The 19,291-nt window shown below is 45.2% G+C and overlaps 1 protein-coding gene across 10 annotated transcripts in view; it reads left to right on the top strand.

Annotated features, from left to right (window-relative positions):
- The first annotated feature begins 862 nt into the window (after positions 1-862).
- CEP192 (centrosomal protein 192) overlaps positions 863-19,291 on the top strand; it is a 146,488-nt gene continuing 128,059 nt past the window's right edge. For 7 of the 10 annotated variants that reach the window (XM_062201319.1, XM_062201321.1, XM_062201318.1 and 4 more), the window contains exons 1-4: positions 1,319-1,424; positions 2,076-2,246; positions 10,058-10,225; positions 13,533-13,658. In XM_062201319.1, coding sequence (XP_062057303.1) covers positions 10,062-10,225; positions 13,533-13,658 — 290 coding nt within the window. In that variant the 5' untranslated portion in view covers positions 1,319-1,424; positions 2,076-2,246; positions 10,058-10,061. The other 3 variants (XM_062201312.1, XM_062201313.1, XM_062201314.1) reach the window with 3 other exon arrangements.

Raw genomic sequence — 19,291 nt, 5'->3', positions numbered from 1 at the left:
TTTGTGAATCTGTTCCTTTAAAAAATAGAATAAACTTTATTTAAGATAGCTGGTGAGGTTTCCTCTCTTTTTAGGGCATGAGGAAGCATAACATTTATGAAGTCCATTTGTAAACTAACATCTAATCAACATTAGGTTATTTTCTAAATATTTTAAAATTAGAATACACTTGGTAGAAAATGGGCAAATACTAAGTTTGGAGGCTCTCAAGAGAGAACTGCAAAACATTACTAACTTTGACAATTAAGTCATTCCAGATGAAGTATGTTAAGTAATGCCCAGGACAAAGCTAGATCATGTTGAGTGAACAAAAAGGAGCAAAATTGAAGAACTGGAGGCAATTTTAGGAAGGACAATCAAGAAGACTGGTGGTGTGTGTCTATGTATGTGTATGGATGTATGGATGGGGACGTGACAGCACTTTTATAGGCAAAAGGAAAAGAATCAGTGGAAAGAATGCCCAGAACAATAGCTGGGCAACTTGGAGGAGTCAGAAGAGTGACTAAATAAAAGCACTTCTCCACTAGGTTAAAATTCAGTAATACTGTTAAATTCAACTCTGTTAAACTCAAGTACCCCGCCATCTTAAACACTGAGTGGGAATGAATGAACTTTGGGAAAGAGGGACTGCCATTGAGGCTACACGGAAGAGATTTTGGGATGAAGGACGACTGTACAGGAAAAAATTTTAGGGTGAATTCTGAGTGAAAGCTGTGAAACTGAATTATCTCTGCCCTCTGTGAAGTGGTAAAAGGCTGGTGCTAGGCAGGCGGCGCTGAGGGTGGTAGCGTACGGAGAATGCGGGGAAGGAGGAAGCTAACTGGGGGAAAATGATGACTCATCTCACTTTCCCGACCAGGACCACGAAACTAGGATCCCGAGGAATGATTCAAAGCCAACACGGCCCTTCTCAGCGTCTACCGGGTCGTAGGGAAGGTCTGCGTCTGCTCACCTACGGTACAAACAAGTCAGGCGGTTGTGGCACGAGAGCGCTCCCCGTGTATCCGGCGACTTACGGTGCTTTGAGCGTCTCAAGCTTAAGAAGGCAAGCGTTATTTTCACGATTTGCGAAGCGGTTTAAAAAGGGACTTCGAGCTCAGCTGCCGAGCAATGCAAAGCTCTTCCTCTCGGTCCGTGAGGCCGCGGTTTTCTCGCTTCAAATCCAGAGACGCAACGTCCAAACCAATCACCGGGCTCCTGCCCTCTTGGTGCCTTCGCGCCGCCCAATCCAAAGCCGGCTTCGAGTTCCCGCCCCTCGCTTCGTGCCGCGAATCGACGTAAACCCGAGGAGCGCGCGGTACGGCAGGATCGGGAGGCTGCGAGGGTGGGCGCTCGCGCATGCGCACTTGTAGCACGACGGAGGCTCCCGTTTACTCTGCGGACTTTCCCGCTTCTTGGTTTCCGCGGTGGTGGTTGCGGGCTCGGTGAGTAGGGGTGCTGCTTGCTTGGTGTACCTTTGGGCAGCAGGCACGTGACTACTTTTGGCCAGCATTTCTGCTGCCGGGCGGGCAGGACGTGACGGTTGGGCTGGGTTGGGGGCGCAGGCCTCGGGCTGGGGGCTGTGGGGCGGGCCGCCGCGCTGGGTCTGCTCCTCCACACCCACCCAGCCTGTCCTGTGAGTTGATTCGGGTCGGTGAGGTTAATTATGTGCCTGTGTGTCCAAGGCTTGTGCCGGGCCAGGCGGTTTAGACTTTGGGGGAGGTCACATCCTTCTTTCCTCTCCTTCCACTCGGTGACTTGTAACTCTTGAGCGAAGGACGCTGGCCGTGTTTTGCTCTGGAGTTTTTCCTTGCAAAGTTCTGTGTTGACGCGTGCTGTTTGCTTTTTGTGCCTTTGTTGGACAGTTCTATTTTTCTTTTTGTTTGAAACGCTGACCCAGGAAGTTACATTGTTAACTTGATGCTGAGGGCTCTGCCGGTGACACCGATTCCTCCTGGTTTGCTTTCTGCTGGGCTGTGTTCACATCTCTTGCTGATATCTTACCTGCATTCCTTTCTTGTGATTTCATTGTGAACAGAACGTGAAATGGGGTCATGTTTACTGTCAATCCACTTTTGCTTTGTTCTTCATTTCAGATGTTGTTTAGTGAAATATGAGGCCACTTTTGATGCAGTCGTTTGGAGAGCAGCTGTTTATGTAACAATAATTCCATTGGTGGTTACCATTTTGAGGTCATTCAACTAGTGTTTGTACTGCTCCAAGATCAACTTTTTCTCCAAATATCACTTCTGTGGGCAACGTTTAAGGTAAGCTTTGAAACGTAATACTAAATGCCTAACTCTAAAATATACAGTATCTAATGAGTTTTGGGGAAGTTTGACTAGGTTTTGGGTTGCTAACTTTTACTTTTGAATGTGTTTAATTGTGCACATAGACCTAAACTAGGGCCTGCATCTAATAATCTTTTATATGCACAGAATTGTAATTAAGATAATAATAGTAAGCGCGTAAGTGAAATTTAAGGTTGCTGCTTCAAGGAAATAGCAGGAGAAATGGCAGATGACTCCTTAGTTACTTAGTGGAGAAATAGGTAACATTGCATTTCTCTAGATGATAGAGGAGGAGGAGGTAATGTAATGCGGAGGGAAGTGAGGGAGTTTTCCCATGAGCTGTTGAGAACAAGTGTAATCCTATTTGGAAACAAGGGAGATGAGGTGCTAGATTACATCTTGAGGAAGCTTCCAGTGGATTGTGTTACCATCACACAGAGTCAAGCTCTATCGAAACACTCTGGTAATTAATAGTTATTGTTAGCTTCCTAAGAGGAACTGCCTTAATTATTTTTTTGCATTCCTGGTGTCCTGTGTGATTTGCATTTGATAATGACTGTTGTATAAATGATTGGTGCAAAATATCTGAGTCTTCTTTGGAGTTAATCCCTTTAAAATAGAGATAATTGTTGAAGTTTGATGTGTATTTTAAGGTGGTCTGTGTGTCTGTGAATGAATGGATAACTTGGTAATTATAAGGCTAGGCTCAGGGAGGCTAGTGAAGAGTTCAGATTAAAAGGTGACGTGGGTCACAGCTCCAGCTATGTGTTTGGAGGTGGAAGCACTAAAGTTTGCTAAGAGAGCAGGAGTGGGATCAGGAGGTCCTGGTAGTCCAGCTTCTGCAGACAGGGAGTAGGGATGACTGTCAAGACTAAAGATAACAGGAAGAGTGAGTGGAGGGAAAGTAACACTCTTTTTTTATATTATTTTAATTTAATTTATTTTGAGATTTCAAAGTAGAATCAAGGACCTCCAGCTAGAGTGGTGTGGAGGGGGGCTTCCAAGAGAGGAAAACCCAACACTTTGGTTTTGTTTGTTGATTTTGCACTACTGTTTGAGGTGAGGTGCAGCATTCAGGGATAAGATAGATGTGAGACAGCCAGAGGTCTGGGGAGTTAGAGCATGAGAGAAAGAGAGAGAGAGAGAGGAAAGAAGAGAGATCTTCCATCTGATGGTTCATTCTCCATATGGCCTCCACAACCAGAGCTGGACTAGGTTGAAGCCTGGAGCCAGGAGCTTCATCTGGGTTTCCAATGTGTGTGCAAGGGCCCAAACACTTTTCCCAGGTACATTAGCAGAGAGCTGGATTGGAAGTGGAGCAGCCAGGACTCCAGCTGTCACCCATATGGGATGCTAGTGCTATAGTTGGCGACTTAACCTGCTGTGCCAAGGACTGGCCCTTGGAAAAAATCTCTTGATTCTCTTGTTTAGCCTCAGTTTTCTTCAGAATAGGGGATAATGGCTACCTTACAGATTTGACTAAGGGATTTGAAAAATTGTATATAAAACACTTAACACATAGGGCAGGCATTTGGTACAGTGGTTAGGATGCCGCTTGAGATGCCTGCATCCCATATCTGTGTGCCTGGGTTTGAGTTTCATCTCTGCTCCTGAGTCCAGCTTCCTACCAATGCACACTTTGGGAGGCAGCAGGTAACAGCTCAGTAGTTGGGTTCTTTCTACCCATATGGGAGATCTGGATTGAGTTCCAGGCTCTTGGGTTGCCCTGGCCCAGCTCCATTTGTTATGGCACTTGGGGAGTGAACCAATGGATGAGAGATGAGCTGAGACAATATTTTCAACTGAGGTGTAATAACTTGATTTGCATTTTGATTGCTGTGTGGAGGAATAATCGTAGGGTGGCAAGAATAGAAGAATGGAAATTTGGTCCAGATGCTTGTCTCTAAGCTCAGCTTATAATAGTAGACACAGGGAGATGTAGTAGAGACACAGATTTGTTTTGCCTTCTGGAATGGACTTTAGCATGTTTTGTTTGGCAGTACTGTTTTTTTTTTTTTTTTTTCAAATTTATTTCCAGCTGATATTAGTCGTTTTAGTCCTGTTTTCCAACAGTACTCATAAACATGAATTTCAAAATTGTTTGCACCAAAATAAACTTTTTTTTTTTTTTAAGATATATTTATTTGAAAGAGTTACACAGAGAGAGAAAGAGAGGCAGAGAGGGAAAGAGGTCTTCCATCCACTGGTTCACTCCCCAGTTGGCTGCAACGGCTGGAGCTGTACCAATCTGAAGCCAGGAGCCAGGAGTTTCTTCTGTATGTTCCACACAAACGCAGGGGCCCAAGGACTTGGGCCATCTTCTGCTGCTTTCCCAGGCCACAGCGAGAGCTGGATCAGAAGCGGAGCAGCTGGGACTTGAACTGGCACCCATGTGGGGCTGGCACTGCAGGTTGTGGCTTTACCTGCTGTGCCACAGTGCCGGCTCCAAACTTTTAATTTAATTTTCCATGAAATTTTTGAAGGCTCTTCATATTTGCCTCTGAAGGCATTTGAGATTTAAATGTAAATTGCATAGTATAAAGTCTCTGAGGTCAGAATCTTGGGTAACCTCTAATGGAAGAAGAGAGTGTCACATGATGTGGCAGTAGTTAACTCCAGAGTGTTCTCCTTGGATACTTGCCTGAGGAAGGAAGGCAAGGAGGTGGTGTCAGGAGGTGCAAATGAAAGGTCAGGGCAGGTTGTTCCTCAGCTTCCCTCCTGATGTGGGGAAGCTTTGAACATGTTCATGGTAATCAAGAGAGAATAGCTAGAAATACCAAAGAGGAACTTGCTGAGGATTGGTAGGAGAGGAGGGTGCTCATATGTTAGTGGGTGATGAATTTGCTGTGTATTGACTGATTTGTAAATTTTTTTTTTAAATTTTTTTTTTTTGACAGGCAGAGTGGATAGTGAGAGAGAGAGAGAGAGACAGAGAGAAAGGTCTTCCTTTTTGCTATTGGTTCACCCTCAAATGGCCACTGCGGCTGGTGCATCTTGCTGATCCGAAGCCAGGAGCCAGGTGCTTCTCCTGGTCTCCCATGGGGTGCAGGGCCCAGGCACTTGGGCCATCCTCCACTGCCTTCCCGGGCCATAGCAGAGAGCTGGCCTGGAAGAGGGGCAACCGGGACAGAATCCGGCGCCCGGACCAGGACTAGAACCCGGTGTGCTGGCGCCGCAAGGTGGAGGATTAGCCTGTTAAGCCACGGCGCCGGCCTGTATTGACTAATTTGAAAGCATTCATTCATTCATGTACCAAATGTGTCGAGGGTCTGTACTCTGCAAGCGTCACACAGGAATGCAGTGGCAAACTGGCTTGGTGGAGTTCCTGCCCTCATGGAGCTGACGTTCTAATGTCAGGGAAAAACAGATGAACAGAAGCATTATAGGGGCCAGCATTGTGGCGCAGTGGGTTAGGCCATGGCATGAGATACTGGCATTCCATGTGAGTTCTGGTTCAAGTCCCAGCTGCCCCACTTCTGATCCAGCTCCCTGCTAATGTGTCTGGGAAAGCAGCAGAAGATGGCCCCACCAGTGAGGGAGACCCAGATGGAGTTCCAGGCTCCTGGATTCAGCATGGCCCTTCTCTGGCTCTTGTGGCCCTTTGGGAACTGAACCAGTGGATGGGAAATCTCTCTCTCCTTCTCTCTCTTTAACTCTGCCTTTTGAATAAATAAATCTTTAAAAAGCTGAATTATGTAGGCTGCCAGGTGGCAGTCAGTACTATAGAAACAAGAAAGGATATGGAGGTTGGAAATGCCATGCCCAACGCTGTAGTGAACATTTGCACAAAGATCTAAAGAAATGAAAATGCAAGATAACTGGATACCTGGAGCATCAGGGACTCTGCTGATTTCAGAGCAAGGGCAAAGGCCCTGGGGTAGAGACTGTTCCATGTATTTCAGGACAACAGGGAGTTCAGGGTGGCTGGAATAGAGAAGAGTAGTAGGAGACAAGGTCAGAAATTATGTGCTTGTTAGCATAAGGACTGCAGATTATTCTGAATGAGGTAGGAATCAGTGGAGGGAGGATTTGAGCTAAGAAGTGATGGTATTTGACTCATTTTTCAGGGATAACTTTAGTGTAGAGAATAAGGAGGAAGAGAAGGTGTGGAGATAGTCAGTATCCAGGCAGGAGGTAGTGTTGGCTTGACCAAGTGACTACAGTGGCAGTCACGAGGAATAACAATGTGCTAGTTGTATTGTCAGTATCAGGATTTGCTAAGGTTTTGCTTATGGCTGTGAGAGAACTCAGCAATGACTAATGACTAAGGGTTTTGGCCTAAGCTGGGGGTGGGGAACATCCAGCTTGCAGGCTGTATAAGGTCCATGAAAACATTTTGCTCTGGCCCTGCCAAGGCAACTACAGGCAGGACTTGAAATTCAGTAAATCTATATAGCAAGTTAATTTCTTTTTTCAAAGATTTATTTATTTATTTGAGAGGTAGAGATACAGAGAGAGCGAGAGACAGAAAGGTCTTCCACCCGTTGGTTCATTCCCCAGATGGCCGCAACGGCCGGAGCTGGGCCTATCTGAAGCCAGGAGCCAGGAGCTTCTTTTGGGTCTCCCATGTGGGTGCAGGAGCCCAAGCACTTGGGTCATCTTCTACTGCTTTTCCAGATACATTAGCAGAGAGCTGGATCAGAAGTGGAGCAGCCAGGACATGAACCTGCACCCATATGGGATGCTGGTGCCCCAGGCAGAGGCTTAGCCTACTACACCACAGCGCTGGCACTGCAAGTTAGTTTTTTTTGAAGATTTATTTTTTTGAAAGGCAGATATATATATATATATACACACACACACACACACAAACACACATATATAGATAGATAGATAGATAGATATAAATATAGATATAGATATATATAGAGAGAGCTGCTCTCTGCTTGTTCACTCCCTAAATGGCCAAAATGGCCAGCACTGGGCCAAGCTGAAGCTAGGAGCCAGTAGCTTCATCCTGGTCTCTCATGTGGGTGCAGGGGTCCAAAGATTTGGGCCATCTTCCACCATTTTCCCAGGCTTATTAGCAGGGAGCTGGATTGAAAAAGGAGCAGCCGGGACTCCAACCGGCACCTGTCTGGGATGCCAGAACTGCAGGTGGTGGCTTAACCTTCTATGCCACAGCGCCAGCCCCTGCAGGCTAATTTTTAAGTTGTAATTTTGTGTAGCTTGTGAATGATTTTTTTTTTTTTATTTGACAGAGTTATAGACAGCGAGAGAGACAGAGAAAGGTCTTCCTTCCATTGGTTCACCTCCCAAATGGCTGCTACTGCCAGCGCTGCGCCGATCTGAAGCCAGGAGCCAGGTGCTTCTTTCTGGTCTCTGATGTGGGTGCAGGGGCCCAAGCACTTGGGCCATCCTCCACTGCACTCCTGGGCCACAGCAGAGAGCTGGACTGGAAGAGGAGCAACCAGGACTAGAATCTGGTGCCCATATGGGATGCCGGCGCTGCAGGCGGAGGAATAGCTAAGTGAGCCACGGCGCCGGCTGTGAATGATCTTAATATCCAAATGGCCCTTGGCGGAAAAATGGTTCCCCACCCTGGCCAAAGCTACTAGGGATTGGGGTTGTCATTTTCCCTGGTGGGATAACTAAAGGCCAGACTTTTCCTGAGGCTGAGAGTGAAGTAGAAGTAACATTTAAGTTTTAGGTGCCAAATTTACCAATACACTAAGGAAGGCTTTTCACATCTGGCTTCCAGTCTATTACTGTAGTTTTATTTGCCTTGTTATTTTGTACATCATTGCCAAAATACACTGTAGTATTTGCTGCTGCCACTTAGCACTTAGAGTGGATTTTTGGGTCACACCTGGGTTCAAACTTAATTGTATAATCTTGGGGAGACTTAGCTAATTTAGTCTCTTGAGTTTGTGTTTTTATTTGTTTTTATAGATGTGTTTATTTATTTAAAAGGCAGAGTTACAGAGAGAGGGAGAGAGATCTTCCATCCACTGGTTCACTCCCTGCATAACTGCAATGGCCACGTCTGGCAAGGCCAAAGTCAGGAACCAGGAGCTTCTTCCAGGTCTCCTTTGTGGATACAGCGGCCCAATCACTTGGGTCGTCCTCTGCTGCTTTCTCAGTGCCTATAGTAAGCTGTGGCTTCAGTGGCTCAAGCCACCATGCTACAACGCTAGCCCTCGTGTTACATTTGTAAATGAAATAACACCTATAATATATGGCTTTCTTTGGATCCAGTGAGTTAAGATAGAAGAAAAGTAGTGAATTTGAATCCTTTTCCCCCTTTACTCATGTTTATTTTTCATCCTAAAAATGTCATCATACATACTCTGCCTGTAAAAGTTTTGCTCATTCTTTAAGATGCAGTGCCCATATCTTTTCACTTTTAGAGCTTTTTCTGACTTACTTTATTTCTCTTATGTCATCCCTCTCATTATTTTCTTCTACACAGTGCTTATATGATAGGCACTTTGAAAGTTTTTTGAGACTGAGTAGTGGCATCTCTTAGTATTATGATGTAGGTCAGGTTAAACTGAGAGCCCGTGTGGGCTTATAGATTCTTTTTTGTGTGTGTGCCACTTTTACCATTCTTTTTTTTTTTTTTTTAACTCTGAAGTGTTATTTTATTCTTTAAGATTTTATGTATTTATTTGAAAGGTAGAATTACAGACAGTGAGAGGCAGAGAGAGAGAAAAGGTCTTCCTTCTGCTGGTTCACTCCTCAAATGGCCACAATGGCTGGAGCTGTGCTGATCCGAAGCCAGAAACCAGGAGCCTGTTCGGGGTCTCCCGTCGGGTGCAGGGGCCCAAGCGCCTGGGTCATCCTCTATGCCTTCCCAGTCCATAGCAGAAAGCTGGATAGAAGAGGAGCAGCCAGGACTAGAACTGATGCCCATATGGGATGCTGGCACCATAGGCAGAGAAATTAACCTACTGTACCACAGTGCCAGCCACGACTTTTTCCATTCTTGCCATGTCTTTGTGCCAACTAAACTTCATTGAACTGAAATTTTTCTTTGAGTGGACTCACCTTTTTTTTTTTTTTTTGACAGGCAGAGTGGACAGTGAGAGAAAGAGACAGAGAGAAAGGTCTTCCTTTACCATTGGTTCACCCTCCAATGGCCGCCGCGGCTGGCGCGCTGCTGCCAGTGCACTGTGCTGAACTGAAGGCAGGAGCCAGGTGCTTCTCCTGGTCTCCTGTGCGGGTTTAGGGCCCAAGGACTTGGGCCATCCTCCAGTGTACTCCCTGGCCACAGCAGAGAGCTGGCCTGGAAGAGGGGCAACCGGGACAGAATCCGATGCCCCGACTGGGACTAGAACCCAGTGTGCCGGCGCCACAGGTGGAGGGAGTGGACTCAATTTTAAAACTATGTACTTGTCCTAATAATCTCTGAGATTAGGGGCTAGATTTTGCTAGTTCTACTTTTTTCTCTCCTGTGCTGGAATGAGTATGTAACTGTCAGATATTTCAGTACACCCTGAAATGATCTGGATATCCTCCCAGGAGTTTGCCTTTTTCTTTCTTTACTGGGTAAAGTGGTAATTCATATTCCTTGGTATACCAAGCCAAGGATAAGTTACATTTTATGGTATTTCATTATTATGTTAATTTTAGTTTAACGTTTGATGTTTATATTCTCAGCTGTAAAGTAGCAAAGTATTATGAGAATTACTTTATCTAATGCCAGTTGTATCCCCTCTTAGTGATAATCTAAAATTATTTTTTTTCTCAAGATTATCAGTTTTCTAAGACTGTAAGACTTGTAGCTTAATCATTTGGAAAACTTTTATAGCAGTGTTTAATTTGTAAATATACTTTCGTTACAGTGAGATGGAAGATTTTCGTGGCATAGCAGAAGAGTCATTTCCAAGCTTTTTAACCAATTCGTTGCTTGGTAATAGTGGAATTTTGGAAAATGTCACACTGTCTTCAAATCTTGGCTTGCCTGTTGCTGTTTCTACACTTGCTAGAAATAGACCCAGCACTGATAACAGGTAAGATTTGTTTGAACAGAATCTTTTCAGGTTAAAAAAGTAAAACCTATACAGACTATAAAAAGTTTCTTAGTCAAATGAGCTTCATCTATTATCTGAGAGGAAGATGGCCGAATGTACAAAAATGATTATAGAAAAAGGTGGAGCTTATTCTTTCCTCATTCCATTGCCTTATCAATGGGTGTGTTGGCTGAGTTTGGAATTTGAACACCAGTGACCTTTTTTTGGTCTACTAATTGTTTTTTCTGTCTGTAGTGTTTTGAAATTGTATTAGTTCAGATTTACTAGTGGTTAGAAATATACCAGTTTGTGCTGGGAAAGTTCAAGAGGAAAATTAATCATGAAGTACAGGAATAACTTAGGAAAATCAAGGGCAGGATTATGGCGCTGTGTCACAGGAAGGGATTGGAGTTGGGATCTGGGAAGCATGAGGACCTGGGTTTCTGTCTTCTCACTCCGCTTGTTGTGTCCAGTATGAGACTCTCCCCAAAACAGTTCACAAAAGGGAGGCTGGATGCAATAACAAGAGGATTTTATTTGCAGCTAGCTGGGGCTCTTACCGCACATATGACACAGCGCAGTGCTGAGGCGAGAAGCCCCGTCGCTTCCCCTCCCAGCATTTTATGCACTCGAGTAAAAGTACATACTTCACTACACACACAAGGAACTTCTTTATTCCTTATATGGCAATTACCTTAATTTATGCATTTTATTGGTGCATTTGAGCAACTTAGGGGCTAGGCATCACACAGGAAGGTGGAAAAATCTAAATTTCAGGAATAATTTCACACCTGTACCCTTAGGCCTATGTTTTCTGGCTTAAAATAAGGTCTGTCATGGAGAACAGCGGTTCTCGTAACAAGTCCTAAAAGCTCCTAAGATCAGAATTTAGCTTGACTTTAATATGTTGCCCCATATTTTATATCATTTAATCTTAATATATTATACATTAAGTCTTAATTCCAAATGTGTTTAAGCTAATTTAGAGTTTGAATTAATTACTTATAATTGAACTCCACATACTCTTTCAATATGCTTGTTTTATCTGCTTTTCTGTTCCATAGTTCACTGTATGGCAACACAAACTCTCAAAACACAACTTTGAATGTACATTTCTGGTTATATAGGGCGACTAAAGAACTGTCTCTTAGGGTCCAGTGTTGTGGTGCAGTGGGGAAGGCTGCTACCTTATATGAGTGCCGGTATGTGTCCTGGCTGTTGCTCTTTGATCTAGCTCCCTGCTAATGATCTGGGAAAACCAGCAGAGGATGGCCCAAGTGCTTGGGCCCCTGCCACCTATGTGGGAGAGCTGGATGAAGCTCCTGACTTCAGCCTGGTTCAACCCTCGCCATTGTGGCCACATGGGGAGTGAACCAGTAGATGGAACATCTCTCTCTCTCTTTCTCTCTCCCTCTCCCTCTCCCTCTCCCTCTCCCCTCCCCTCCCTCTCTCTCCCTCCCTCTGTCTCTGTCTCTCTCTCTCTCTCTGTCTCTCTCTCAATCTGTATCTCTAATTCTCAAATAAATACATTATTCTTAAAAAACAAACCTGACCCTTTAAATCTTGAGTTATTGGTCCAGCTTGGGTTAGGTACCCATCCTAAATCTAGCCAGCTGTGGTGAGGGTTTGGGTTCATTTGGTATGTTTAGAGCATGATCTCTCTTGCTAACTCCTAATTGAGTTTACTCTTTATGGGACTTGCATGGCTACCTGTTTCTTCCAGCCTTCAGTCTGTCATATTCTTCAGGAGTAGCTTGGTTTTACTCTAATAATAACTTTCAGTTCCTAAAGTTAAGTTCCTTGTTCTAGGCAACTTATACCAGCTTTTGTTTTGTTTTGTTTTCTTTCAAGATTTTATTTATTTATTTCAAAGTCAAGAGTTATACAGCAGAGAGAAGAGAGACAGAGAGAGCGAGGTCTTCCATCTGATGGTTTGCTCCCCAATTGGTTGCAACAGCCGGATCCACGCTGATCTGAAGCCAGGAGCCAGGAGCTTCCTCTGGGTCTCCCACGCGGGTGCAGGGGCCCAAGGACTTGGACCATCTTCTATTGCTTTCCCAGGCCATAGCAGAGAGCTGGATTGGAAGTGGAGCAGCTGGGTCTCGAACCTGCACCCATATGGGATGCCAGTGCTTCAGGCCAGGGTGTTAACCCACTGCGCCACAGTGCCATCCCTGACCAGGTTTTATTTTCTTAGCTTCTTATGCTGGTATTATAAACCAGAGAGATATTTAGTTAAATATATGTTATGGTGTATTTGTCTCTGTGGATGTGCTGTGTATAGTTCTCATACGCATTACATACAGGGCATGAGTAATGTGTGAAGTTCAACTGTGCCTCAATAATTTACCACTTTCCTTGTAGCCTGGCCATGTGGTGAGGAACATCACCATTACCTTGGATGGTAAAGGGCCTGGGTTATCTGAAAGCTCTTTTTTTTTTTTTGACAGGCAGAGTGGACAGTGAGAGAGAGAGACAGAGAGAGAAAGGTCTTCCTTTGCCGTTGGTTCACCCTCCAATGGCCGCCGTGGCCAGTGCACTGCGCTGATCCGATGGCAGGAGCCAGGTGCTTCTCCAGGTCTCCCATGGGGTGCAGGGCCCAAGCACTTGGGCCATCCTCCACTGCACTCCCTGGCCTCAGCAGAGAGCTGGCCTGGAAGAGGGGCAACCGGGACAGAATCCGGCGCCCCGACCGGGACTAGAACCTGGTGTGCAGGCGCCGCGAGGTGGAGGATTAGCCTGTTAAGCCACGGCGCTGGCCTTTCTTTTTTCTTTTAATGATTTGTTTGTTTATTTGAAAGTCAGAGTTACACAGAAAAAGAAGAGGCAGAGAGAGGTCTTCCATCTGATGGTTCATTCCCCAGTTGGCCGCAACGGCCGGAGCTGCGCTGATCTGAAGCCAGTATCCAGGAGCTTCTTCCAGGTCTCCCACGTGCAGGGGCCCAGAACTTGGCCCATCTTCTACTGCTTTCCCAGGCCATAGCAGAGAGCTGGATCGGAAGTACAGCAGCTGGGTCTCGAACCGGCATCCATATGGGTTGCAGGCGCTTCAGGCCAGGACATTAATCTACTGTGCCACAGCACTGGCCCCTGAAAGGTCTTTACCCTTAAGATTTCTGTGTTGCTGAACATGGATGAACACCTCACTGCTAGTCGCAGGTCCGAGCTTTGCACTGAGGACGGTGATGTTGAGAAGTGAGCTCCATCGTCTTTACCCTCTGGTGGTGGTTTTTACAGTTTATAGCTGTATGTCTTGGTGAATCTTAAATGTATGCAATTTAATTCTCAATAATTAAAATTTTTTTAGGTATCCTGATGTCCAGGCATCTTATTTAATCGAAAGGGGGTATTCTGTTCCAACTGAATCATCTCCCAGTTGCCAGAGTGATATTGAACTGAGAGAGAGGTTACATCTTAGCTTCCCAGATGAAGAGTAAGTATATCTTTTTATTTATTGAGCTTTTTAAAAAAATTAAAAAATATATTTATTTTATTTATTTGAAAGAGTTACAGAGAGAGAGAGGGAGAGGTCTTCCATCTGCTGGTTCACTTTCCAAATGGCTATAATGGCCTGAGCTGAGCTGATTTAAGCCTTGAGTTTCTTCCGGGTCCCCCAAGCAGATGCAGGGGCCCAAGGACTTAGATCATCTTCCGCTGCTTTCCCAGGTGCATTAACAGAGAGCTGGATTGGAAGTGGAACAGCAGGGACTAGAACCATTGCCCATATGGGATGCCAGCGCTGCATGCTGGAACTTTAACCTGCTGTGCCACAGTGCAGACCCCTATTGCCCTATTTTATTTATTTATATATATATATATATATATTTTAAAGTTATTTATTTATTTATTTGACAGGTAGAGAGGCAGAAGAAGAGGGAAGGGGAGAGTGGGGCGGGGGCAGAGAGAGAATATATGAATCTTACATCTTCTGCTTTACTGTCCAGTTGCCTACAAGAGCCGGGGCTGGCCCAGGCTTAAGCCAGAAGTCTAGGACTCAAGCTGAGTCTCCCACACGGGTGTCAGCAATGCAAGTACTTGAGTTGTCATCCGCTGCCTATCTGAGTATGCATTAGCAAGAAGCCGGAATTGGAGCAGAGCTGAGACTCAAACTCAGGCACTCCAATAAAGAATACAGGTGTCCTAAGTGATGTCTTAATGCTGTGCCTAATTCCTGTCCCTCACTCTTTTTTTAATGGCTAAATAATATTCTATTGTGTATATGTAGCACATTTTTTATATCCATTCATTTGTCAGTGGACACCTTGGTTGATTCCACATTGAGGCTATTGTAATAGTGCTATAATAAACAAGAGAGAGCTGATAACTTTTTGATACCCTCACGTTCATTTTTTGAAGATATTTATTTATTTGAGAGGCAGCGTTACAGAGAGAGAGAGAGAGAGAGAGAGAGATAGGGAGAGACAGGGAGAGATAGGGAGAGAAACAGAGAGCGAGAGATCTACAGTCTTCTAGTTCACTTCCCAGATAGCTGCAATGGCCAGAGCTCGGGCTTCCTCTGGCTTCCTCATGTGGCAGCAGGGGCCCAAGCACTTGCGCTGTTCTCCGATGCTTTCCCAGGCCATCAGCAGGGAGCTAGATCAGAAGTGCAGCAGCTGAGACATGAACCAGTGCCCATATAGGATCCCAGCACTGCAGCTGGAGGCTCAACCTATGACACCACAATGCTGGCCCTCATGTTCATTTTTTTTTTTTTTTTTTTTTTGACAGGCAGAGTGGACAGTGAGAGAGAGAGACAGAGAGATGGTTCACCCTCTCTCTTACTGAGAGAGCACTTGGGCCATCCTCCACTGCACTCCTGGGCCACAGCAGAGAGCTGGCCTGGAAGATGGGCAACCGGGACAGAATCCGGTGCTCCGACCGGGACTAGAACCCGATGTGCTGGCGCCGCAGGTGGAGGATTAGCCTAGTGAGCCGCGGCGCTAGCCTGTTCATTCTTAAGACAGTGAATATTGCCCTATTTTAAAAGCCAGTCTTCGTTTTATGGAAAATGAAACTGTAATGTGACTCTGATTAATTCTTAGAATATTTAAGAGTTTTTTCAATTGTATTTTTCTCAGAGATTTATTTATCTTAAAGGCAGAGTTGGATTGGGGGGAGAGAGAAAGATATTGCATCTTCTGGTTCACTTCCCAAATAGCTGCAACAGTTAGGGCTGGGTCATACTGAAGCCTCCTACGTGGGTGTCAGAAGCCTAAGTACCTGAGCCATCTTATGTTGCTTTCCCAGGTGCATTAGAAAGGAGCTGAATCAGAAGTAGAGCAGCTGAGACTCAAACTAGTGCTCCTATATAGGATGCCATTGTTGCAGGCAGTGGCTTAACTCACCACAATGCTAGCCTCGTTTTTATGTATTTTAATCATAGTTTTGTTATTTCAAAACATTTTTAAAAAATACTTATTTATTTATTTGAAAGGCAGAGTTACAGAGAGGCAGAGGCAGAGAGAAAGAGAGGTCTTCATCTGCTGGTCCACTCCCCAGAAGGTCACAACAGCCAGAACTGGTCTGATTCAAAGCCAAGAGCCAGGAGCCAGGAGCTTCTTCCAGGTTGCCCACGCAGGTGTAGGGGCCCAAGCACTTGGGCCATCTTCTGCTGCTTTCTCAGGTCAAAGCAGGGAGCTAGATTGGAAGTGGAGCAGCCGGGAATTGAACCAGTGCCCATATTGGATGCCAGCACTGCAGGTGACAGCTTTACTCACTACACCACAGCGCCAGCCCCCTGTTTCTTTTTTTTAAAGATTTATTTATGATTTGAAAGAGTTATATATAGAGAGGGAGAGACACACAGAGAGAAATCTTCCCATCTGCTGGTTTGCTCCCGAAATGGCCTCAATGGCTGTGATTGGGCCAGGCCAAAACCAGGAGCATGGAGCTCTATCTGGGTCTTCCACATGGGTGCAGCAGCCCATGTGCTTGGGCTGTTTCTGCTGGTTTCCCAGGCGCATTACCAGGGAGCTGGATTGGAAGGGAAGTAATTGGGCTCCAGTTGACATTCACCTGGGATGCCAGCATTGCTAACCCACTGTACTGCAATGCTCACCCTTGTTTCCTTCCTTCCTTCCTTCCTAAAAATAGTTATCCATTTGAAAGAGTTATGCAGAAATAGAGAGAGATACCCATCTTTCATCTTCTGGTTCCCTCCACAGATGGCTGTGATGGCCAGCACTGTGCCTAGTCTGAAGCCAGGAACCAAGAGTTTCATCTGGGTCTCCCACTTGAGTGGCAGGGATTCAAGTACTTGGACCATTGGACCATCTCTTCTATTTTTCCCAGGCTGTTAGCAGGGAGCTGGATTGGAAGTGGAGCAGCTGGGACTGGAATCAGTATGCTCCCAGGTAGTGGCTTAACCTGCTGCCATCCACCCCTATGTGGTTCTAAAAGTAATGTAAACTCTCTGGGAAAAAAAAAAGGAACATGCCTTTCGCCTTACACCTGTGTCCCACGTTGAAGTGCCTGGGTTAAATTCTTGTCTCTGGCTCCTGACGCTAGCTTCCTTCTGGTGTAGATCCTGAGAGGCAGCAGTGATGGCGTAAGTAATTGGGTCCTTATTAGTCATGGGAAAGACATGGATTATGTCCTAGCCAGTCCTTTAGGAAGTTATGTATGGGAGTTCTATCTGTCTCTCTGTCTCTCAAAAATAAAATAATTTAAAAAATGTTTTTAATAAAGACAAAAGTCGAGATTAGAATAATTATTAGGAAGGGGCCAGCATTGTAGTGCAGGGGTTAAGTCACTGTCTGCAACACCAGATCCCATATAGGAGATTTTGTTAGAGTCCTAGATGCTCTGCTTCTGATCTAGCACCCTGCCAACGGACCTGTGAAGGTCACCTACATGGGAGACCCTGATGGAGTTCCTGGCTTTGGCCTGACACAGCCCTGTCAACAGCCATTTGGGGAGTGAACCCTTGGATGGAAGATTCTCTCTCTCTTTCTCTAACTCTGCCTTTCAAAGACATAAAAAAAAAAATCATTAGGAAATTAAAAAAAAAATCATTAGGAAGATGATAAAGGTCTGTAACCACACTGACCACAGAATAGCCATTGACTACATTTTCATCTATAGTCCTCTAGGCTTTTATACTCAAGTATGTATTCAAAACTTTGCAAAATGATGAAACTGTATATTATTATTTTTCTTTAAGATTTATTTATTTGAAAAGAGTTACTGAAAGAGAAGGAGAGACAGAGAGAGATCTTTCATCTACTGGTTCACTGCCCAAGTGGTCACAATGGCCAGGGCTGAGCCAGACTGAAGCCAGGATCTTCATCTGTGTCTCCCGTGTGGGTGGCAGGGTCCAATGCACTTGGGTCATCTTTCACTGCTTTTCCCAGGCCGTTAGCAAGAAGCTGGATTGGTTGCGGAGCAGCTGGGACAAGAACTCGCACTCATAAGGGATGCTGGCATTGCAAGTGGTGCTATATCTACTGTGCCGCAATGCTGGCCTTAGTGTAACTTTAAAAAAATGTGTTTGTGGTTGGCATTGTGGTATAATGGATAAAGCTGCTCCCTGCAGCACCAGCATCAAGTATGGGGACCAGTTCAAGTCCTGGCTGCTCTGTTTCTGATCCAGCTCCCTGTTAAGGTGCCTGAGAAAGCAGCAAGCATGGGATGGCCCAGGTACTTGGGTCCCTGCCACCCCTGTGGCAGACCCTATGAAGCTCTTGGCTCCTGGCTTTGGTCTGGCTATTGCAGCCATTTGTAGAGTGAACCAGTGGATGGAAGACCTCTCTCTCCCCTCTCTCTTTCAAGTAAATAAATAAATCTTTTTAAAAAATTAGTATGTTGTGTTCTTTCAATTACAATTAATATAAATATCATAATGTTAATATCTATTCCTTGGCAATTAGATTATTGCAATTTTATTATTATAGATGTAATAACTTGTTTGTACATATGCATTTATACATAGATTTTGCATATCAAGTATATTATTTTGTTAAGATAAATTTAGGGGCTAGTGCAGATTAAGCTGCTGTCTGTAATGCTGGTATCCAGTATGGGTGCTGCTTTGAGTCCTGGCTGTTCCACTTTAGATTCAACTCCCTGCTAATTGCCTGGGAGAGCAGCAGAAGATAGTCCAAGTGCTTGAGCCCCTGCTGCACACACGTGGGAGACCCAGATGAAGCTCCTGGCTCCTGGCTTCAGCCTCGTCCAATCCTGGCCATTGTGGCCATTTAGGGAGTGAACCAGCAAATGGAAGATCTTTCCCTCTCTCTCTGTAATTCTGACTTTCAAATAAATAAATAAATCTTAAAAAAACCAAAAAAGAGCTGATGCCAACTAGGAATATCCAGTATGGATACAAGCTGGGTTTCTGGAATAAAATTACTGTAATTAGCATACCTATTTGCATCATACATCTGACACTTCCATAATTTCCAAATAGGGCATGGAAACGGGTGGTACTCAATCTCTGTCCCAAATTTCATCACTGTTTGAATATTTGATTAGGCACTTCCCCAGACACCACCCCCATGCCTCCAGATCCTATAAAAGAATGGCCCAGGGGCCAGCATTGTGGCGGAGCAGTTAAGCTGCTGCCACCTGCAATGGCTGGAATCCCAAATGGGTGCCAGTAAGGGGGAAAAAAAGGTAAATTCATAGGATTTAAGTTATTGAGTTAAAAATATTTCATTTGGAACATCATTACAAATTAACACATTGTATTTAGGAAACTGGTACCAGTTTACTCCCACTGGACGTGTATTAGAATGCCTATTTCTGGCCTGCGCAGCATCTCAAAAGGCTAATCCTCCGCCTGTGGTGGCGGCACCCCAGGTTCTAGTCCCGGTTGGGGCACCGGATTCTGTCCCGGTTGCCCCTCTTCCTGTCCAGCTCTCTGCTGTGGCCCGGGAGTGCAGTAGAGGATGGCCCAAGTGCTTGGGCCCTTACACCCACATGGGAGACCAGGAGAAGCACTCCTGGCTTCGGATCAGCGCGGTGCACCGGCTGCAGCGGCCATTGGAGGGTGAACCAACGGTAAAGGAAGACCTTTCTCTCTCTCTCTTTCACTGTCCACTCTGCCTGTCAAAAAAAAAATTAAAA

The sequence above is a fragment of the Lepus europaeus genome, chromosome 9, assembly GCF_033115175.1.
Source record: "Lepus europaeus isolate LE1 chromosome 9, mLepTim1.pri, whole genome shotgun sequence".
Lineage (NCBI taxonomy): Eukaryota > Metazoa > Chordata > Mammalia > Lagomorpha > Leporidae > Lepus > Lepus europaeus.
The sequence above is the reverse complement of the archived record's forward strand: the minus strand, read 5'-3'. Positions and strand labels throughout refer to the sequence as shown.